Below are 24,452 nucleotides of genomic sequence, written 5' to 3'. Positions count from 1 at the left end.
CCTAGTGAAATTGGAACCAATTTATATCACCATTTGGCGCTTCATCTGGAACTGAATTATCTTTATGATCCTCAGGGTTTGAGATCTGTTTTTCTCTTTCTCCATAAAAGCTCTCTATGATCAGAGTTCTTTTTGCTTTTTGATCATTTTTTAAAAGGTTGAGATCTTCTTTTAAGGTAAAGAGGTGACAGCCCCTTCAGTTTGTCCTATGGAAGTTCTGCTGATTGACCTCTTGTGCTGGATAAGCATAGCCAGGTCCTGCATTCTTCCAGGCTTCAGAGACTCACAATTTGCCTTTTGTATTGGCTTTTGTGGGTCTTAAAACAAATCTGCTTAATCACAGTCTTGCAATCAGGATAGAATAGCCTAAGAGCTTCGCAGTAGATTCCCCTGTGCATGGACACTACAATGTTCTGGCTCCCTATTCTTGCCCTCTTCCCTGGGTCCCTGCTCTGCTGTCTGAGCTTGGCAACTGCTGATTGAAGCAGACCTTTTCTGAAGTTTTTCCACTGTATCATCTTTTAGAAACTTGTTGTATTCTAGATATTTGTGGGTTCTGTCTCTGTAAAACCAGTTTAGAGGCTTAATCTGCTGTTAATTTGAAGGAACCTCAGAGAAGCCATCTCTACTCTCTGTTATTTTAATACTGCCCCCAACTTCTTCTCTTTCTCCATAAAAAATATCTATGGTCAGGAAAATTTTTGCTCATTTTTTAAAGGTTGAGATCTTCTCTTAGAGCAAAGGGGAGATTATCCCAACCTCCCTCTACAGAAAGAATAGCTTTACATTGCCCTGGACCCATCCTGCTGACTTTCTTCCTGTGCTGTGTGTGGATGTCCAAGTCCCAAGTTATTCAGTATGTCAGAGGCTCACTGCTTGCTTTTTCTATTTGCACTGAATGTCTTTTAGCTAATCTGCTGATCCACTGGCTTTTCAACAAGAGAGTATCCAACTCTGCTGTATTTTATCTAAGAGCCTCCTGATATATTCCCCAGCACTTGGACACCACACTGCCCTGAGTCACTGTGCCGTGGCTTCACTCTGATACCTTTCCCACTCTTAAACCAATTCATAAGCTTAATCTGTTGTTGATCTGTCCACTCTCTGTCATCTTTACTTTACCTGGGCTTGAGAACTTCTGAAGCTATTGCTGCTTCTGTCTATACCATGTTGTTATATCATTGACCTTTATTGGCTGTACCATTCAAAAATATGATTTGAAACTTTATTTTAGAATTATGTAGAGGGGAATTTTGATAGACATCAGTTGTGTGCTCTCTCAAATCCAGCATCTTGATTCTGGCTGCAAAAATCCCCAAATTATAATTTAAAAAGAAACAGTACTATACATTTGAAACCCTGAAACCCAATAGACCTCCTGAATGGTAATCAAATTGTTTTTTTAATTATAGCAGAATTAGAATTTGCTTAATACAGTCTTATGCATTTTTTTTTAATTGAGTCTTTTGCAAAGTTTTTTGAAATGTAAACTAGACTAGATATATTGTGAAACTCTTATGCTGCTATACTTTGAGAAGTCATGTGTCATTCATTCAAAAATTGGGTAGTAAAGATATCTAGTATGCCTCAGGAAAATGAAACTTAATATTTTTTGAACTTCTCTATCTCCTTCTGAATATCTACACATTTAAACACACATACACACACACACACACACTCATCACATGTGTATTTTAAAACCCAAGATTTCTAAGAATGTATTATGTATATCTCAACTAATAGGATTCCATGTCAGAAAAGGAGTAGAAGGTATCTTGGATTATTTTGCATTATTATGTTGTTCCTCTATCACAAAACTAGAATTTGTAAAAGCCTCATTGTCTATGCCAGTGCAGATATTTTATTTACAATTCATTGTAGTTTTTATAACCACATTTAAAGGATCAAGAAATAAAGTTAGGATTAGATATTAGAAATTCAGACTTCTAGGCAACTTGCAATTCTCATTTAGTTGTATTCTTGATTTTATATTTATAAGTCTGAGTGCTTCTTTGTACCAATTTGAAGTCCTTGAATAAGTGACTGTTTTACCACTTCCACAAAAAAAAACAGCCTATAGTAAATCAAATTTCTATTTTCCTTACAGTGTGATGCCCCTGTTTTCGTGCTGGATCTTTATCTCTTTGAATTGGATTCAACACAGTAGCAGCTGCCCTTATTTTGTGTTTTAACTGGAAATCAAGAGAGTCATGAGGAGATTTGTTTACTGCAAAGTGGCTTTAGCCACTTCCCTAATGTGGGTTCTTGTCGATGTCTTTTTACTCCAGTACTTTAGTGAATGTAACAAATGTGATGACAAGAAAGAGAGGTACCTGCTGCCTGCATTAAGGGGTAAGTATTTTAAATATGGAAAATTTTTTTCTTAAATTAAAAAGCAATGATTTCTGAAGAAATAATCAACTTCTTAAAATGAAGAAAAACATTACAAGAAAAGCTCAATAATTCAAGTTTATTCATTTTTAATCCTTATTTTTACAAACTAACAAAATGCCCCTTTCAAAGCCTCTATCTTTTAAAGTCTCATTTTCTTCATGTTGTAACTTGAAGGGATAAGATGAAATAATGCTTAAAATCTCTTGGAGATGTACATTATTTTCAAATGTAAAGTTTAACATGAATTTCTGAAAAAAACTATTTGCATAATTAATTGAAGATATATAATTCATAATACTTTCAAGACTATAAAGTAACAACCAAATATTTTAATACAATAATAAATTCTCCAAAGAATGAGCATTAATGATTAATAATAACATATAAACAATATATTGGTTATATAAAGAAATAGATATAACTAGAAATTAAGAAGAGATTTATTTACCACAAATTTCTAGCCATTTGATAGGTGTTTTATCAGTGTTTGATATTTTAATGACTGTAAAAATGTTTGTGAAATATACTTAGGAAATAAATTTTTCAGAAGCAGTTAATGATACTTACTATTCCACTTGAGTAATTTAAATATCCTACCTAAAACTATTTATATATTTTCAATTTGCTTTGAAAAATTGCTGCTTCATAGATGACATAAGACTTACTTTTAAAGTTTTGTATAAAATGAAATTAATTATGAATATCAAATAAGCATCATTTTTTGAAAAAAATTTCCTGTTATTTATTCTTTTGATCAGTTTCTAAAATTGTTGTTTGCAAATAAAAAGGTACTTTAAAATAGAATTGAGTTTAAGATGGGTGATCATACATATGCACACATATGTAACATGCATATATGCATGCTTTACATATGCATATGTATATATGCATGCATGTGTATTTGTATGTATATGCCACAAAATATCAGAATTTTATTTTTGTAAGAAATCTGATTATCCATCTAATTTACTCCATACCTTTAAAGAGATTTCTAAGAAATGGCTTTATAGCATCTGCTTAATAATTCCCAATGTATTTCTTTCTCAAATATTCTGCTCTACTTTTGTAATTCTCTATTTATTAGGCCATCACTGAGGTTGATTTTTGCTTTTTTTTTTTTTTAATTTTAGTATACTTGGTATGGTTTTATGAGGTCAAACAGAACAAATTTCATTCCTCTTTCATATGACATCTCTCCAGATGCTTTGTACATTCACTCAGCTATCTTGGGGTTTTAAGTCATTTCTTGGGTATCCATTATTGGTTCCTTCATTTCATCCTTATATAGCATGGATTCATACACTCCACAATCCTGTCTCATTGAGAGATTCATCAACTTACTAGCATCTTTAAGAAACTGTAGTGCCTAAATTTGAATACAGTGTTCAACATATATTCTGACTTAGAAACCCTGTCTTTATTAATGCAATGCAATACAGTAGTGGGTTTTGGAGCCTTACTCATTTAGTAGTGATCTCTTTTTTATTTCTTTTTTGGTAATTTCCATGTTTGAAAAATATCCCATCTATACCTTTTTCTGAAGTCCCTAATAAAAATATTAAGTCACACGATGTTAATCATAAGATCTTTGGCACTCAAACCCAAGATTTCCTGCCAAGTTGACATAACATCCTTTAAATAATATATTTTAAATCTGGCCTTCCAGGCAGTTCTGAATCCATTTAAATGTACTATTATTTAGCCAACATCTTTCCATTTCTTATACAAGAATGTTTTGTGGTGTGTTACCAAATAATTTTCAGAAATCTGGTAGATTAATTAATAACATTAGCCATTATCAATTTAGTAATCCTATAAAAAACAGAATTAAGTTTAGTCTTCAATGACCTGTTCTCATTGGTGCTATGGTTATTCTTAGCAATTAGCAGTTACTTTTCTGGGTATTCATTCACTATATTCTTAGTGATTTTTTCTAAGAATTTTTCTGGGAATTGAAGAAAATCTCACTGGCTATAGTTTGCAATGCCTTCCTCTTTTTGAAAATCAGATTATTTTCTCTTCTCTAGTACTGTGATCTCCAAGATCATTCTCCAAGAGCTTTCTTGCACTACTGAAAGCAGCTTAAAGAGTCTCATTCATTGAAGGACATAAGGACATCTATTTTCATACTAAGTAACTGCAGTGCAAGTGCAGGCCTGTATGGGAATGGTGAAAAATATATTGGAAAATAGGGTTTAGGAGGGAGAAACAAAAGGATATGGCCAAAAGATTGGAAACTATAAAGCTTCATTTTTATAGATCATGAATACTTCAGTTGAGTCAGACAAACATCTTGTTAAAGATCTAAATAGCAAACTAGAAGAAGAAATAAAAATGGGGTGAAAAAGAAAGAGTACAATGAAAACACATCCAGTCTTAATGATTTAAATAAAAAACTAAACCCATTTTAGGAAAATGGGTGAATTACTTTTTCAAAACAGTTCATCTTAATATACAAAGTTTTTGAATATTTACTTTTTATATTAAACTGCAATGCTGCACATGCTCATTTTCTAAAAAGACTCAGTAATTTTATTTCTCAAATTGTTTACAGAATTAAGAAGTTACTTAAAAGGAAGAAATGATAGAGCCAAGACTCATTTAGTTGGTATATAAGCATTTTATGCCTTCCTCCTAAGATTATTCAGAGAGGGGAACTTTATGAATCTGTCAGATTTTGATAAATTAATATATGGATTGATTAGTTGATCTTTGTGTAATGCTTTAGAATAAGTCAGCCCTCCTTGCATATTGGAGGGAATCACTTATTCACTTCACTGAAAGTAGAAATACTTTGTGATAGAGCTTATCCATTTGGAATGATCTTTGTCCTTTCTTGAACTGAGCCATTTAGTTCAGTCACCAACAATAACAGAACCTGACTTACCAGAAATGTGACAGAATTTTCTATAAGGTCAAGAAAATCAATGTCACTTCATTGAATTTAATCCTTAATTTTCTATCTTAAATCCTTACCTCTAACTAAATCTTTTTTATTTGGATTTAAACCCACTTTAATTATTCCAATTAAAATAATGTCTTCATTTTACATCTGAATTTAGTAGACTTTTTTACATTAAAATAACTTGTTTAAAAAAGAAATAGCATTGCTTGTCTGAATAAATAAAAAAGTTGGCCTTGAGTTATATTTTGATATTCTATATTTATGTCTTATTTAGTATATTTATTCCTAGTATAATATTATTACACCATATATCATAGTTGACATTATATATGCATAGGTAGCCTAGTAGGCAGCAAATGAGAAGTGAGAGATAAGGTATCTGTCAATATATAGAACAAAGTCTTGCACTTAGTATGTATCTAATGCTTGTTGATTTACTGTCTACTGCCTAATCTCTCATAGGCTGGATACTTAACCTTTCTTAACCTCATTTTCTTCAGTAGTAAAATAATGGATATATATATATATATATATATATATATATATATATATATATAATTTGTAAGGCTTTTTATTTTCAAAGCATAGGCTTAATTTTCAACATTCATCTTTGCAAAACTTTGTGTTCCAATTTTTTTCTCCCTCTCTTCCCCCTATTCCCAGCCCTTAATACCAGAAGTTATGTGCTGATCTGCAGTGCAGTGAGACCTATGACAAGGAGAAGTCATAATGGGACAAGCCCATACCAAGTGCATATTTTGTACCATTATTATGCTAAACTCTTTACAAACTCCAGTCATCTCATTTGACTCCTCAGAACAATCCTGTGATGTACAAGCTGTAGTGTGAAGCACTGATTTAGGTTAATATAGCCAAAAGTGATTCATGCCTTAATCCCTTAACCCAATAAAATGTTGAAACAAATGAAAGAAAAACTTGCCTAATTAGCATCATATTGACACAGATTTACTTGTTCCCTTTTTGATTACTAAGTCCCATATGTTGCCTCTACTCAGTCTCTGGTTCATTCTCATTCCATCTTTAAGGCTCATTAAAAAGCGGAAATTTTTCTTAATGGATGTAGGAATGAACACTAGCATGAAACTACTGAGGTCTAGAGCAAAATGAAGACATGGGCTGGAAGATTCAGTCTCAATACAGAAAAGTTAGCTCTCATACTTCCTATTAGTGACTTGCATATTAGGAATATATTCAATGAATGATTAAAAAAAAAGATATTTCATTTAATCTTTGGTTGTTGGGGAGAAAGTGGTTCTATTTGGTTTCAAATAAGTCTAACAAAGAATAAATCAAAAATAAGTTTGGATGGATGCAGGGGTCCTCAAACTACAGCCCGGGGGCCAGATGTGGCAACTGAGGGCGGTTATCCCCCTCACCTAGGGCTATGAAGTTTCTTTATTTAAAGTGCCCACAAAACAAAGTTTTTGTTTTTACTATAGTCCGGCCCTCCAACAATCTGAGGAACAGTGAACTGGCCCCCTATTTAAAAAGTTTGAGGAACCCTGGATTAGGGGGTTAAATATCCAATCAGGATTTTCTAATATTTTATTGTATCTTTCATCATGCAATGATGAAACTCCTATAGGTTAGATAGACCAGATGTATTATAATATATGCATGATATGCAATTATTCAAAGCTGATTATAGTGGCTTTTAGTGTATGCAGATCATAATTTTATCTGTAGTCAAATAAGATATGATGCATAAAATGTAGTGTAGAGTTAAAATATATCCCTAAGGTACAAAATATGAATGGCTATTCTGCCATCCTTGCAAATGATTTTGCAGTAGTTATTTTTAAGCTTACATAAATTTGTTTTGACCTTGGAAATTTGCATTAGGCCTGATTATATTTTCCAAGTTTCTTGCTATTCCTTCAGGCCGTTTCTATTGCAGCTTTCCATTGGCAAAAAGATCATGACATTTGCATGTAAATAATATATTTATTGTTCCCAGTAAACACACATGATTTTGAAAACTATTTAAGAAAAGGAAGAAGAAACAACAGGTAGATAGTGCATGTTATTTGCTTTTCAGTCTACTAACTGATATGTATAAGGCAATAATTTTAAAGAATCATTTCTTTTATTTTAATAAATTTTATAAATGAGTCTACTTATCTCAAGTCTATTCCTAGTACAATTGATCCTTCATTCACTCACCAAAGTAATTTTCTTAAAATGTAAATCTGAGCATGCTTACCACTCCTGCCCCCCCATTCAATAAATTTTAGGGTTCCCTAAAACCTTCAGAATCAAATACAAAATCCTGTTCTTGGTATTGAAAGATCCTTTATGGCTATCTTCCTCCTACCTTTCCTTTCTTCTTGCATCTTGCTCCCTAAACCATATTCTTTAATCCAGTGACACTGGCTTCTTGTCTATTCCAAAAACAAGACAATCCATCTTTTGGCTGTGGGATTTTCTCTGTTTGTTCCCTATCCTGGGAATGCTTATCCTCTTCCTATCTGACCACTGATGTGACTCACTCCCTTAAGTCCCAACTACATCCCAGTTTTCTACACTAATCCTTCCCACACCTCTTTTAATTCTAGTGGTTTTTCTTCCAATGATTATTTTCTGTTCATTTTATATTTATATTACTTTCTATATATTTGTTGGTGTCTTGTCTCCTCCATTAGATTGTGATCTCCTTGAAGGTAAAGACGATCTTTTGCCTCTTTTTGTATTCACAGTGCATAGCACAGTGCATGGCCCATAACAGACATCTAATGAATGCTTATTGAATTGTTGACTGACAAGTGCTGCATTCATGTTACTAAAAAGCCTGATGATTTTGATTTCATAGCCTCTAAAAGACAGACACATATACACACACACACAGAGGCACATACACACACCTTTTTTGCAAACTCTGAACATTCTGAAAGTGATATTTGCTTTTTATATACTTTAAAGATTTTCATTTTGTTTTGTGTGAAGTAAAATTTATAAAATATATTTTAAATTTTTGAATATCAAAATCTTTGGAAATTCAAAAGGATCCTATCTAGTTCATATTTTATATTTCAAAGGATTAAACAAAAAAACTAATATTGTTATACTATACATTTTAAATATGAATTTCAGGAAAAAAAATTTTAAGGGTAAAATCCATTTATTAACTAAGTTTTGAAAACTTAGCAACTTATTCTTAGAGGTCATTTAATACTCAGTCTCATCATCAATTAGTGGTAACAAAGAATCCCTGTAGGTTAGCTGAAAGAATTTAATTCTTCTTTGAAAGAAAAGAAAAAGGGAGCAGCTAGATGGCACAGTGACTACAGCATGACCCTGGAATTAGGAGGACTTAAGTTCAAATCTAGTGTCAGACACTTAACACTTACTAATACTTACTAGTGATGATGGGTAATTAGCTTAACACTGATTGTCCTGCAAGAAAAAAAAAAAGAAAAAAGAAAGAAAGAAATAAGAAAAGAAGAAGGGAAGAAAGGTAATAGTTACTTAAAATCTCTACTTATATAAGTTTTGCGTCATAGACATTTGTAGAATGAAAGACAAGTTATTTTATATAATTTTCATATTTTTCATGACTAAAGCACCCACTTGACAACTTAGGAATATCTTCTTACATGATAGTACAGTATATTTATATTTCCTCCTTTAGGAATAGGAAAGGAATAAGGCATTCACTACTTAGTGGAGGTAGGATCAGTGGCCTGAAACTGTGTAGATCTAGAGCTAAGTAATTGCTTGTTGTATAGAGCACTGGAGTTGGACTAAGGAAGACATAAGTTCAAATTCTACATTAGACCCTGACTATGTGACTCTGGGCTAAGTTCTTTAATTTCTCTCAGCTTCAGTTTTCTCACCTATTAGCTTTAAATATTAAGGTCTCCAATTGCATTAGGAGCCATCTCCAGTCATCTTAATCTATATCTGACCACTGGATCCATATGATCTGGAGGGGAAAATGAGGTAGGTGACCTTGCACAGCATTCTCTCACTTAAATCCAATTAATTTATATGTTATGGCATCACCTCTCTGATGCCATGGTTCTCTTTGAGAAGGAAGTACAAATAACAACAACAAAACAACAACAGCAAGCAAAATGGCCCCAAGTAAAAAAAGAAAAAAAGAAAAATTAATTATCTAGTAATAACAGTCCATGATAAAATCTAAAAATATTCAAGGAAAAAAAGTAACTTTGAGATCCAAACATTTTGTTTTGTACATGGGAAAATTCAGGCTCAAACTAATGAAATGGTTTTCCCTCTTATCCTGTTAGTAATAGAACCTAAGAACAAAAATCAGATCTTATACTTAGTGCTGTGCTATTTTCATAACATTATGTTGAACTTATTCAGTCTCCTAATATCTTACAATCCTAGTGTCATATATAATCCATATATAAAGATTTTCTTCCCTTATAATGGAATATCAGATATCTTTCAGATCACTCCCCCTTCATCTCAGTCTCCCATCTCCATTGCACACCTTTCTATTGGTATGACTTTTGCCGTGTGGTGGACTTTTCATTCTGTGAATAACCAGATTGCATGCTTCTTCTCTATTGGAAGGATTTTTTTTTAAATTTTAGAAGCAATAGTCTTTTAATCAGACAGTCATTGCTAAGCATTTATAAGGCTTAGTATGTACTTGGCATTGTGGCATTGGGGATACCAAGAGAGAAAAAACAATGATTCTTGCATCTGGGATGTCATATACTATAACAAGGGGGCATGAAAAGAATTATGTACAATTATGTACTTGATAAATGAGAGACAATCTCAGAGGGAAGGTGGTAACTTGGAGGAAGGATTGAGGTGGAATAGGAATGGGCAAGAAAGGGAACCGGATCAAAAAAAGCCTCTTACTGATCTAGGATTTGATCTGAATATGGAATGAAATTGGGGAATCTAAAAAATAGTGATTAAAAAGGAGAATATTATAGATATGGGAGACATTCAGGGAAGATATTGAGAATCAGAAGATGGACTATAATGTGTGAAAAACTGCAATAAGTCTACCATCATGCAGTACAGAAAAAGACATAAAATGTAAGAAGGCTAGAAATGTAGGAAGAGGTCAGGTTGTTAGAGGATTTAAAAGACAAACAGAATATAGTTGATCTTAATGGTAATAGAGTACCATTGGAGTTTATTGAGTAGAAGATTGGCAGTGTCAAATGCTACTTTTTGGAAGAGGAGAGACTTTTTTATTTTTGTTTTTTTTAAACTTTTTATTTACAAAACATTTACATGGATAATTTTTCAACACTGATCCTTACAAAATCTTCTATTCCAAATTTTTCCCTCCTTCGCCCCACTCCCTCCCCTAAATGGCAGGTAATCCATTAATTAAATCAGTTAAAATACATGTTAAATCCAATATATGTATACATATGTGTACATACAATAATCTTGCTGCACAAGAAAAATCAGATTAAGAAGGAAGGAAAAAAAAAACCGAAAGAAAATAAAATGCAAGCCAACAACAGAGAGAGTGAGAATGCTGTGTTGTGTTTCACACTCAGTTCCCATGGTCCTCTCTCTTGATGTAGATGGCTCTCTTCATCACTGAACAAGTGGAACAGATTTGAATCATCTCTTTGTTGAAGAGAGCCATGTCCATCAGAATTGATCATCATATACATGGCAATCGTTGCCATGTATAATGGTCTCCTGGTTCTAATCATTTCACTTAGCATCAGTTGATGTAAATCTCTCCAGACCTCTCTTAAATCATCCTGCTAGTCATTTTTTACAGAACAATAATATTCCATAACATTCACATACCATAATTTATTCAGTAATTCTCCAACTGATGGGTATCCACTGAGTTTCCAGTTTCTAGCCACTACAAAAAAAGGGCTGTCACAAACATTTTTGTACATGTGGGTCAAGGAGAGACTTTGAGATTAGGAGAACAACCAGATGATTAATAATAATAGCCAGGGTATGAGGTAATAGAGATGTGAATTTGAATGAATTCTATGTGAATGGAACAAAAGGAAACTATGTAAAAGGAAGAAGAAAGGACAAAACTTGACAAGAAAATAGATATGGAGGGTGAATGTGACTGAAGATACAAAAATGATATCAAGAATATGAACCTGATTACTAGATTTTTGCATGATTTTGTAGGGTTCTCTAAGTATATCATCATATCATCTCCAAAGAGTGATGCTTTTATTTCCTCATTGCATATGCCAATTCCTTAAATTATTTTTTCTTATTTCTAAAAGCAACATTTCTAGCACAGTATTAAATAATTGTTGTGATAATGGGCATCCTTGTTTCATCCCTAATCTTATTGGGAATGACAATAATAATAATTCTGACAACAGGAAAATAGGGATAGGAGTTGAAGCTGTTTAGAAAATAGCATTATCCTTCTTTTCTGGATGAGAAAACTGAAATTGAAGGAACTTGCTCTTGGTCTTTCAGCTACTAAATATAGGAACAGAATATTGAGATCTAAAATCTGAAAACTTTCCTGATTTTATTAGAAGTTAAAGCTCTTCTGAAAGATTTCATTGCTCTAGAGAATGACCAGATGGGCAGTTTCAGATAACTATAGAGATTTATCTCTTCTCTTTAGAATTAAATATAAACAAAGCATAAATTATTTGGTTTTGTTTTGTTCTGTTTACAAAGTTACAGTCATGGATTTTAGCATAGTCAGTTACTTTTAATTTTATTTCTTGATAGTTAAAAAGGAATATTTCTCTAAACCCGATGGCCTTTCTACTTCCTGGCATTAGGTTCAGGTATCTCTTGCCCTCAAACCTAACTTCTTACTAATTAAATCACATTAAGATTTTCAATGCCACTATCTAAATCTCACGTGAAATTATGATTTTAGAAGCTCCAAATATATACATTCTCTGGATTTTATAAAGTTTCAAAGTCAATTTGGGGATAAGGTCTATTAATTTATTTCATTTTAATTCAGGTCAATAAGCACTTTTTAGCTATCTTCTACTGGTGAATGTTGGGAAATAAGGTGATAAAAATGAAATTTACTGTATTTAAGAAGTTTTTCATTACTATTAGAGGTAACATGTGGATAAATACATATAAAATACAAATTAGTTATAAAATTATTTTTATGAGGAGGACAGAACACCAATTGGTAGCCCATCAATGAATTACTGTGAAGGAGTTAATATCTATGATATTTGGAAAGGAAAGAAGTAGATATATGCACTGTCAAGGCTTGACAACCAACTCTGTACATATTGGAAGGATGGAGAAGATTGAAGATTTAAGGCTGAATCTAGATAACCAAAAGTTCATGCTGCTATAATAGGAATTCAATTAATTGCTCAAAATAATTGAAGCAAAATGTGTTAATTTTAAATATGTTGAGATGATTTTAGGGTACATATGAAAGAATGGGAAATACAATTAAAGTCATGTATATTTTTTTCCAGTATCCTTTTGTGGGAAAGACCTCAGACTTTGGGATCTTGTGATTGTGACTGTGGGGTGGGTGACAGATCACCTTGAAAAGAAACGAGAGAAAGGTCACCAACATCAATATGCCATTGCAAGAGTCATTGTCACTTTGGTCTGCAAGTGAATGTGGCTAAAATAACCAAAATGACCAAGTGTTAATAGGTTTGGTTTTTTATCATCTAGGCATAGCTTAAATTCAGCATATTATTACTTACATTGTTTAGAGACCTGAAGAATATTGATGTATCTCCTTAAATCGTAAATTTATACCCAGAGGAAGAGCTCACTTACTTTGGGAATCTGATCTCTCATGGAATCTTAGACTTCTTTCTGCATGCAATTAAGTATGATTAGATGAATATAAATTAATAAGATGGCAGTGCTGTCACTGAGGAGAGATTTCAGTGGAAAAACCATATCAGGTAGTCAGATAAAGGAACTAAGTGAAATAATAAATAATGGGCAAAATAGAAGAGGTCATAATAGGTAGCTTGGAATAAAATGTAAAAACTGAGAAAAAAACATGCAAAAAACAGAGTGCTGGAGAGCTTTCAACATAGAGAAAATGTTTTGCCTTACTGAGAAAAGCTATAGGTAGCAAGTGTAAAAGTTTGTACAAAAGGAAATGTGGTTAAAGGGTAAAAGAAGTCTTGATAATAAAGGTAGTTTTAGAATCTGTGAATAGAAGGACAGTATTAGAATTGAAGGGTAAAGATGATTTTTTTCAATTAGCACTATTTTATTTTTTCCAATTATGTGAATATTCACTTTTGTAATATTTTGTGCTAAAGATTTTTCTCCCTCCCTTCCTTCTCTCTCCTCATCAAGATAGCAGGTTGCAGGTTATGCATGTGCAACCATATAAAAATATTGCCACATTTGTCATGTTATGAAAGAACAACCAAAACAAAATGAAAAAACCATGAGAAAGGAAAAAAAAAGTGAAAAGAGTACACTTCTATCTGCATTCAGTCTCCATAGTTCTCTCTCTGGATATAGATTGCATGTTCCATCCCAAGTCTGCCATAGTTAGTTATCACAGAGAAAGGTGGTTTTAAAAGAAATTAAGGCTTTATTTGTAAAGGAAAAAGGCAAAGTTTTATATCTTAGAGAGTGTGTGAATAAAATATTGGTAAATTTTTTTCAGTGTAGACTACCATATATTTAAATTATTATCTGTTTCTGACTAATGATATATGAAATAATTTGGGGTATTTCATACTAAGGTTTTATTTTATGCAATGCATATATATAGGTTTATAAAAATAATAGCTTTTTACTTTTCAAAATTCATGCAAAGATAGTTTTCAACAATCTCCCTTGCAAAATCTTGTGCTACAAATTTTTCAAATATAGACTAAACATGTACAATTCTTCTAAACATATTTCCACATTTACTATGTTGCACAAGAAAAATCATATCAAAAGAGAAAGAGATGAGAAAGGAAAAAAAATAAGCAAACAACAACAATAACAAAAGGAAAAAAATACTATATTGTCATCCACATTCAGTCTCCACAGTCCTGATGGCTCTCTCTATCACAAGACTATTGGAATTTCCCTGAATCACCTCGTTTAAATGAGCCAAGTCCATTACAGTTGATTATCACATAATCTTATTGTTGTGTAATATTGTGAACAATCTTGTATACAATGTTTTCTTGTTTTTCCTCATTTCACTTAACATCAGTTCACGTAAGTCTCTTCAGGCCTTTCTGAAATCATTCTACTGATTGTTTCTTATAGAAAATAATATTTCATAATAGTCATATATTATAACTTACTCAGCTATTTCTCAACTGATGGGCATCCAGTCCGTTTCCAGTTCCTTGCCACTACAAAGAGGGATGCTTACAAACATTTTTACACATATAAGTCCCTTTCCATTTTTTTATAATCTATTTGGGATACAAACCTGATCAGTGGAAATACTGCTGAATCAAAGAATATGAACAGTTTGATTGTGCTTTGGGTTTAATTGTAAATTACTTTCCTGAATGGTTGCATCACTCCACAATTCCACAATTAATCAATGTCCCAGTTTTCCTACAACCCCTCCAACATTACCATTTTCTTTTCCTGCCATTTTAGTTAATCTGAGAGATGTGAAATGGTACCTCAGAGTTGTCTTAATTTGCATTTCTCTAATCCACAATGATTTACACATTTTCATATGATTAAAAATTGATTTAATTTCTTCATTTGAAAATTGTTCTTATCATTTTACTACCAATTGGGAAATGGCTTGTATTCATATAAATTTGAGTCAATTCTCTATATATTTTAGAAATGAAGCTTTTATAGGAAACCTTGGATGTAAAAATTTTCCCCATTTTTTTCTTCTCTTCTAATCTTGATTGCATTGGTTTTATTTGTACAAAAACTTTTTTTTAATTTAATATGATCAAAGTTATCCATTTTGTACTTTTAGTCAATTCTTTAGGGTTCTCTAATTATACCATCATATCACCTCCAAAGAGTGATAATTTTGGCTCCTCATTATTTATTCTAATACCTTCAATTTATTTTTCTTCTCTTATTGCTAAAGTTAACATCTATAATATAATATGGAATAGTAATAGTGATAATTGACAACTTTGATCTTTTTGGGATGCTAGTTTATCCCAATTACATATAATGATTGCTGATAGTTTTAGAGAGATGCTACTTATAATTTTAAGGAAAACTCCATTCTTTCCTATGCTTTCTAGTGTTTCTAATAGGAAAGCATGTTGTATTTTATCAAATGTTTTTTCTGCATCTATTGAGATACTCTTTTGATTTTAATTTGGTTATTAATATAGTTAATTATGCTAATAGTTTTCCTAATATTGGACCAGCCCTGCAATCTTGGTATAAATCCAACTTAGTCTTAGTGTATAATCCTGGTGATAAATTGCTATAATCTGATTGCTGATACTTCCTTTAATATTTTTGCATTAATATGCATTAGGGAAATTGGTCTATAATATGATTTCTCTGTTTTGATCTTTTCTGGTTTAGATATCAGCATCACATCTTCTTCCCTATTTTTCTAAATAGATTGTAAGTATTGGAATTAATTATTCTTTAAATGTTTAGTAAAATTCACATATAAATCCATCTGGCCCTGGAGCTTTTTTCTTAGGAAGTTCATTAACAGCTTGTTCTAAAAATGGAACTATTTAAATTATTTATTTTCTCCTCTATTAATCTGGGCAATTTGTGTTTTGTAAGTATTCATCCATTTCACTTGAATTATCAGATTTATTTGTGTACAGTTGGTCAAAATAGCTCCTAATTATTGCTTTAATTTCTTCTTCATTGGTGGTAAGATCATGCGTTTTGTTTTTGATACTGACAATTTGGTGGTCTTTCCTTTTCCTAATCAAATTAACTAAAGGGTTATCTATTTTGTTATTGTTTTTAATAAAAGCAACTCTTAATTTTGTTAGTTCAAAAGTCTTCTTACTTTAAATTTTATTGATTTCTTCTTTTATTTTCAGACTTTCAAATATGTATATAATTGGAGGGTTTAATTTGTTTCTTTTTTAGCTTTTTGCATGCCCAATTCATTGATCTTCTCTTTATCTGTTTTATATGTAAGTATCTAGAGAAATAAAATTTCTGTTAAGAGCTGCTTTGGCTTTATCCCCTAAATTTTGTTATGTTGTTTAATTATTGTCATTGTCTTGGATGAAATTTTGTATCGTTTCTGTCACTTTTTTCACCCAATCATTCTTTAGGATTAGATTATGTAATTTCCAATTAATTTTTAGTCTCTATTTCACCAGTCCTTTATTACATGTAATTTTTATTGGATTATGATTTGAAAAGGATCCATTTATTATTTTTGTCTTTTTCTATGTGAATGTGAATTTTTCCCCTCCACTGTCTTTTTCATTTATTTATTTTTAATGCAGAGTGTATAATGAATCATGTTGGATTTTTTTATATGACTTTAATGGCTTTAATTTCATTATCTGAAAAGTGTCTTCATATCCTTTGACCATTTATTGACTGGGTAACTTATATTCTTATAAATTTTACACAGTTCTTTATATATTTTAGAAATGAAACCTTTATCAGAAAAAACAGGGTGTAAATTTTTCTTCCAAATTTGTACTTCCCTTTTAATCTTAGTACTATTGGTTTTATTTGTCCAATTTTTTAAAATTTTAAAATTTTAATTTCAATTTTAAAAAATAATATAATCAAAGTTGTCCATTATTTAATTATTCTTTGGTCATAACTTCCTCCATTCTTCAAAGGTCTGGTAGGCAAATTATCCCTTGCTCTCCTAATTTGCTTATGGTATCATCCTTTATGACCAAATCATATATCCATTTTGATCTGCTTTTGGTGTAGGTGTAAGATATAGGTCTATGCCAAGTTTCTACATTATTTTCTAATTTTCCCAGATATTTTTGTGAAATACTTGTGAAAAATTTTTTGTGAAAAAAGAAAGTTCTTTTTTCCAGGAAGTGGAGTTTGGAGGGTTATCAAGTACTATATTACTCTAAGTATTAATTATTGTCATATGTATCTAATCTCCTCCACTGATCTGCCACTCTGTTTGCCAATATCAAATGATTTAGATGACTGCTTCTTTATAATACAAATTTAGGTCTGCTTATTCCACACTTAATCCACAATCCTTTGTGTTTTTTTTTTTATTATTAATTGCCTTCATATTTTTTACTTTTTGTTCTTCCAAATGAATTTTATTATTATTTTTTCTAGTTTATAAATTAACTTTTTGGCAGTTTGATTGGTATGATACTGAACAAGTTGATCAATTTTGGCAGGATTTCCATTTTTAGTATATTAGCTCGGCCTCCCCACTAACAACTGATATTTTTCCAGTTGTTTAAATCTGAATTTATTTGTGTGAGGAGTGTTTTCTAATTGTGTTCATATGGTTCCTGGGTTTGTCTTGGCAGATAGACACCCAACTATTTTATTTTGTCTTCAATTAAATTAAATGGAATTTTCTTTCTATGGCTTCTTGCTGGGTTTTGTCAGTGAATATATAGAAATGTTGATAATTTTTGTGGGTTTATTTGATATCATGCAACTTTCCTAAAGCTGTTAATTATTTCCAGTATGAGGGGGGGGGTGGTGATTTTCTAGGATTCTCTGAGTATATCATCATACCATCTGCCAAGAGTGATAATTTTATTGCCTATTCTAATTCATTTACTTTATTTTTATTTTCTTTTTCCAAAAGCCAACATTTATAGTATAATATTGAATAATTGTTGTGATAATGGACATCCTTGTTTCATCCCTGTTCTTAGTGGGAATGCTGATAATTTTTAAATTGTATCTTCTGGATTTATTTTCCAGGTTGGCTATTTTACTAATGTGGTATTTCACTTTTTTTTTTTTTTCATTTTTGCATTATTTTTAATTCTTTTGAATGATTCTTCATATCTCAGTGAGTCATTGAGTTCCATTTGCCTCATTCTAGTTTTTAATATGTGATTTTCTTTAATTAGGTTTTGTATCTCTTTTTCCAATTATTTAATTCTACTTTGAAGGTGTTGTTTTCTTCAGTGGACTTTTTTGCATTTGGTCTGTGAAGACCAAGTTAGCACCCTGGATACTTTAGAATCAGCCGGAGTCAGGATAAGCAAAAGTCTTTTGTCTTTATTTTTGGTTGAAGTAAGAAGAATGGACACAGGAAATCTCCACCTCTCTCTTAGTCTCCTGCCCAAAAGTAACTCTGGCTTGTCTTATTCCACCTTCTAATCCTTCCTACAATTCTGTGTATACACCAACAGATTGAGCCAGCACAGAATAGTGGGGAGGGCCATTTTCCAAGCATATGCTAAAGAGTATTGTCCAATAAATAATTAGCCTTAAGTGCTGAGTTGTCCAAATGCATCTGCTCAGAGTTTTAGCCCTTTACATTGGTCAATTGTGTTTTTTAAGAAATTGCCTTTCTTTTCCAAGCTGTTGACTTTCTCTTCCACACCTCCCATTTCTATTCTCCTTTTTATTTTTTTTTTTTTATTATTTTATTTTATTGCCTTTTAAAGTCTTTTATGAGCACTTCCAAGAAGTGACTTTGGGTTTGAGACCAATTCATATTGCTCTTTGAGATTTCTTCTGTGGACACTTTGTCCTTATTTGAGTTGGTATTTTGTTTTCTCCTGTCATCAAAGTAGCTTTCTATCGTTAAGATTCTTCTCTGTTTCTTTCTCATTTTCTTTCCTTTTCTTTTGGTATTTCCTCTATATTTACTTTTATTGTGGAGCTGTACTCCACTCCAGGGCTAAAGAAGGTGCTATCACAAGATTCCTGTGCAGCTCTGAACCTTGGCTTTGAGCTCAGGAACCTCTTGTATTTGCCTGCTTTTTTCAGGAAACAGCCTGGTTTCCCAGAATTTGCTTTCTGAACTGGGGCTGAGGACAATAATTAACATTATCCTCTGAATTGTGAAGAAAATAGCAGGTGCTACCAATGGCTATCTTATCTTATCTACAAATACTATATTGTAACAAAGTTTGCTGTTTCTTCTTATCCTGTTTTATCTATTTTAACTGAATTTGGGGAGAATATTGGCAAGAAAATGAACCAAATGACCACTTCTTGAACTTCAAAAATTCAGAAGTACCACTGGAACTTAAACAACTACAATCCATGAGAAAGTCTTCTAGTAGCTGCATCAGCCAAAGCTGATAAGAATTCAGCTCAGAGAAGCAACTTTCTTGACCCATTTGAATAGAGAATGAATCTAAAAACTCAGATATCACCTTCTGAAACCTAGGGAATATCTCTTAATAGTTAGCTCTGCTACAATCAGCAGTAAACTTAGTGAGGAAAAATATTATGTAGTAATTGCTTTAAGAATGAATACTTTTCTAGGAAGGAAATGGATTTGTAGATTGGAGAATGCACCTTCGGTGGGAATACCAGTGGGGTTTGTACAAAACACAATTATTGTAGTTGGAAAAAAATAAATCATATCAAAGCCTAGCTTATATCAAAAACACTATTTCTTCCTCACGCATATCCTTTTCTTCTGCTGACTGCTTCTCTGATCCTATTTCTCTTGTCCCTTATCAGAAACTATTATACTCCACTATCTCCATATCTGGAAACATTTATTTTCACCATATCCCAGACTATCAACTGTAATTTTTCTAGTCAAGTGGCATTACTTTGGCAAGTTGGGTGGCATAAATAGAACATTGTGATTATAATAAGGAAAAATCATCTTTGTGAGTTCAAATCCAGCATAAGACACTGCTGTATGAATGACCTAAATCAGTCCCTTAATGCTGTATGCCTCAATTTCTCATCTATAAGATGAGATGACAAACCACTCCCACTCCAGTATCTTTGCCATGAAAACCTCAGATGAGATCACAAAAATTAAGATGACTGAATTGACTGAACAATGACCACATGTCACCCCAGGGGTGAGGTGGGGAAAAGGAGGACCATTTGAACTTTTCTAGAAGGATGCCTGCTCTTATTTTTAAAAAAGAGCAGATGTGAAATAGAATAGGTCATGATACCCATAATAACTCCGGATCTGCCTTGACCTATTTTGAAGTAGAGTATTAATGGTACTAGACTAGTGTCTAGTCAAGTCTAGGTCTAGACTACTACTAGATCGTGCTGAAGTGGCCTAACACCATCATGATTTTGAATTCCTATTAACATTCTTTCCTAACCTTACCAGCTCTCCTTCTGTAGTTTTAAACATTAGTCATAATACAAATACAATAATCAGCAAACTAATCCATTTCTTCTTTCCTGATGTCTCCATCTCTTATTCCTTTGGGTGTCTTGGATTAACTGATGTGTCCTTCCCTTTTTGGAAGCTTCCTTTAACTGCCTTAAAGAAAGAAAGAAAGAAAGAAAGAAAGAAAGAAAGGGTAAAAGGGTGCTGTCCCAAACTTTCTGTACAACTCTGAGCCTTAGCTTTGAGGACAGCAGCCCTTTTGTTTGCATAGGGTAACTTTATCTACTTGCTAAGAAACAGCTTGTGTTTTTCCAGAATTTGCCTTCGGAACTGGGACTGGGGACAGTACTACTGGTTTGCTCCACTTCAGGGCCAGGACTAGGCATTTCAGTTGCTGCTCTACAGTGATTAAGATTCTCTCATTCTTGGCATTCCAAGACTCTATCTAAGATGGGCTGAAAATTCCTTTCACCCCAATGAGACTAAACTTTCTTGAGGTTTTTCCAATATATCTTGAGTTGGGGAATGGTTTCATTCTATCAGACTCTGTTCAGACTTGTTTTCATGTAGTTTCTGGGTGAAATGGAGAGAGCTTAAGCAGTTTTCTGGTTGCTTCACTTTGTCATCTTGCATCTTCTTGCTGTCTGCTAATGATTGTGAAGTTTTTATGCCCTAATACATGATCACTTTTTTGTAGGTTACATGTACTTCTGAGGGAAAAAAATATATATTCTTTTCTATCTGCATTCAATTTTCTTCAAAGGTCTATGAAGTCTAACTTTTTTAAAATTCTATTTATCTTCTTAACTTCTTTCTTGTTTATTCTAGTTTTGCTGTCTATTTCTGCTTGCATCAGTCAACAAACTTTATAACAAAGTGTTATTAGTTCATTTTCAGTTCATGGCTTTGGTATTTGATTTGGGGAATAAACAGGTAATTTTCTTTGATTATTGGAAAAACTTGATAGCTTAACCTTTCCTTAGGTTTTACCCTTACTTATATTTAATCCTAATTCTTAGGCCCTCTATTATTTTTCAGTCTACTGTCACAGATGTTGCCCTATTTTTTAAAGGTGAAATCAATGAAATACTTGAGTTGGAAAACTTGGATTTGAGTCATAAACTAGTGTGGAGGATCAAGTAGCATTATATCTGAGAACTACTTACATCACTTATGTCTTTGGAAACTCAGATTCTGGCTATGATCAATATTAAAAAACAAAAAACCCATTCACTAAAGCATAGAATAAATCCATAATAGGGAGCTTGAATGGTGGAAACAAAAGAAAAATCCATTATTAGTGTAAAAGTTTGTCTTTCTCTTCTCTCTCCATCTGAATTTAGGTAGTCATACTCCACACCTATCTTTTTTTTAAAAAAATTAAACTGAAACATTTCTACTCTTTTAAAAATATCATTTTTTTTAAATTGCTTCTCTCTTGCACATTTTAGAATCCAGACCTCTAAGAGAGTTTTGAAAACTAAGAAGGGCAAAATTTCAAGTGAAAATAAGTTTCCCAGGATTAGGGAGCTGTCTATAAGAAGGCTTGGTTTTGTCTTAGTACCTCTCTCCCTTCTTTGTGAACCACTTGTAAGAGGTAAAGAGGGCAATTTTCAGCCTCTCTGTGATCTTCATACAAGTTGGTGTTCCAGAAGATCTGGGCTTTCTATTCCAAGTGTAGTCCTACTCAGAGCTTGAATAGCCTATGCTTTTTTTTTTCCTGAGAAGCCTCTCCAGAAATGTTCTCTTTTTCTTCCACTCTAGTTATTTAATGATCTAGCTCCACCCTCTCCCTCCCATGTCCCACCTGATAGCATATGATGGGTAGACAAAAATCCTTTAAAATTCCTCCAATGGGGTAATTTTTCCTGTCATTTGTCAATTTCCTACTCTTTCTAATTTGAGCTTTGGAATTTTACAAGGACTCTCTCCTTTCAAAAGGATGAAAAGGAATAGAAGCAAAAATGAAACTATAGAAAGTGTAAAAATATTCAACTAAACCGTGTCATCTTGAGAGCATTTTTACATGGAATAAGGAAAAAGAGCAACAAATAAATATTAAATGGAACAAATGTGTTAGCAATCCTATAACAATCTATTCTAGTAGTCTATGAAGATGGAATTTACTACATTTGAGCTCTAATGTGTTTATACCCAGCATGCTATATGAGGAAGGTAAAATGGTATTAAAAAGATGAAAACAGGAAGCACAACAGATATGAACTGACCCAGTACATACAGATTATATTCATGGTGATTAAAAAAATCAGGGACTGATTTTCAAAGTTCCTCAAACAGAACAGTTTACAAAGAAACAGAAAAGATCATAGCAAGTGGATACTATTAACAAAACATCATGGTCCTAAAGGCATTAGAATCTCCTTATTCTTATACCTACTTTCTCAACTCTTTAAAATAATTAAGAAAAATAATTATCTACAATTATTTATTTGTATTTTGTGTTCAACCTTCATAAATATATGTAAAGGAAAAAATAAAGCTTGCACCAATAATTAGTTTATAGAAGACATTATCTTCAAAGTCGATAATACTTTGAATAGCAGTCTCACCTGGAGCTTCAAACAAAGAGAGATCAGTAATGACCAGGGCAACAAATGATTATACTCCTTTCCCCCTCCTTTTGTCCTGGCTATTCCCCTTGCCTGAAATGATCTAATGCCTCTTGTCTTTCTTTCAATCCCCCCACCCCTTTTTTTCAAAATAGTACATGCTTGTGATATGGAATCTTAGAGTTGTTCTCATTTTTATTTCTTTAGTCAATAGTGATTTAGTGTATTTTAAAAATATGACCATGGGTAACTTTGATTTCTTTTTCTGAAAGCTGCCTATTCATATCCTTTGACCATTTATCACCTAGGGAATGCTTCATCTTATAAATTTGATTTAGTTCTCTATATATCTGAAAAAAATAAAAGACACTTCTGTCAGAGACACTTGCTGTAATCTCCCTTCCCACCAATTTCCAGTTTCCCTTTTAATCTTAGCTTCATTGGTTTTGTCTGTTTAAATTTTTTTTTTAATTTGAGATAATCAGTTACCCATTGTATATCTCCTAATACTCATTCTCTCTTGTTTGATCATAAACTCTTTCCTTATTCATAAATCTGACAGGCAAAATATCTTCTCATGTTCTTCTAATTTGCTTATGATATCATCATTTATATCTAAACCATTTATCCATGTTACCTACTCTTGGCATGTAGTGCGAACCTTTGATTTTTAAAATGAAGATGAGACTAGATAGCCCATAAGGTTCCTCCTAGTTAACCTTTATTCTAATTCTACATCTTTGGTGTTCTTTAGTTGTACTTTTATTCTTTCATTTAAAAGGGATTGTCTTGTTAGAAAAATGAAGATATCCATATTAACATGTTTTCAAAATTATATAAATTTCTATGGCACAATTATAAATATAAATAAATGTGTTGGTATATATGTGTTTATGTGTATATATGTATATGTATATATATATATATATATATATATATATATGTACATACATATATAATACACATTTCTTGCGATATAATTTCTATCCCACTTCACATTTCTCTTGTTTGGGGAATGTAACATATTAGAGTTAGTAAAATTGGAAATTATTCTCTTGAAATTATATTTCCTATTTTTCAACTTTGATAACTGTCTAGTTAGTCATTCAACTAGTTAAGTATTAAATGTTTTATATATTTTTCTATTTTGATAAGAAGGAAGAAAAGGTAAATGAGGGAATATTAAGTTTAGACTACACATCCTTATTTCATTATTTCCCCAGAAGTGTGATTAATTTATTTGTGTGATTAAAAACAAACTAGTTAATTTCTTTTCTTGTGTATTTCAAGTTATAGTTCTCTGAACAATAAGATGGACCATCTATGTTATGACTGGTGTATTTATATAGGATATGAAGTTATAATTATTCAATATCTATCATAATGCTTAATTCTTACAAAGTAGTCTGTTACTTCCATCCATATTTGATGGTGAAAATATTTAAATAATGGTCATGTT

The 24,452-nt window shown here is 32.1% G+C and overlaps 1 protein-coding gene across 1 annotated transcript in view; it reads left to right on the top strand.

Annotated features, from left to right (window-relative positions):
- Positions 1-24,452, top strand: part of GALNT13 (polypeptide N-acetylgalactosaminyltransferase 13) — a 577,778-nt gene that overhangs the window by 82,444 nt on the left and 470,882 nt on the right. Inside the window, exon 2 of the mRNA XM_031960655.1 lies at positions 2,108-2,352. Within this exon, the coding sequence (XP_031816515.1) occupies positions 2,211-2,352 (142 nt within the window). The 5' untranslated portion in view covers positions 2,108-2,210. The remainder of the gene's footprint in view (positions 1-2,107; positions 2,353-24,452) is intronic.

Source organism: Sarcophilus harrisii, chromosome 3 (assembly GCF_902635505.1).
Source record: "Sarcophilus harrisii chromosome 3, mSarHar1.11, whole genome shotgun sequence".
Lineage (NCBI taxonomy): Eukaryota > Metazoa > Chordata > Mammalia > Dasyuromorphia > Dasyuridae > Sarcophilus > Sarcophilus harrisii.
Note: the sequence above shows the minus strand (reverse complement) of the source record. Positions and strands in the feature narration are given on the sequence as shown.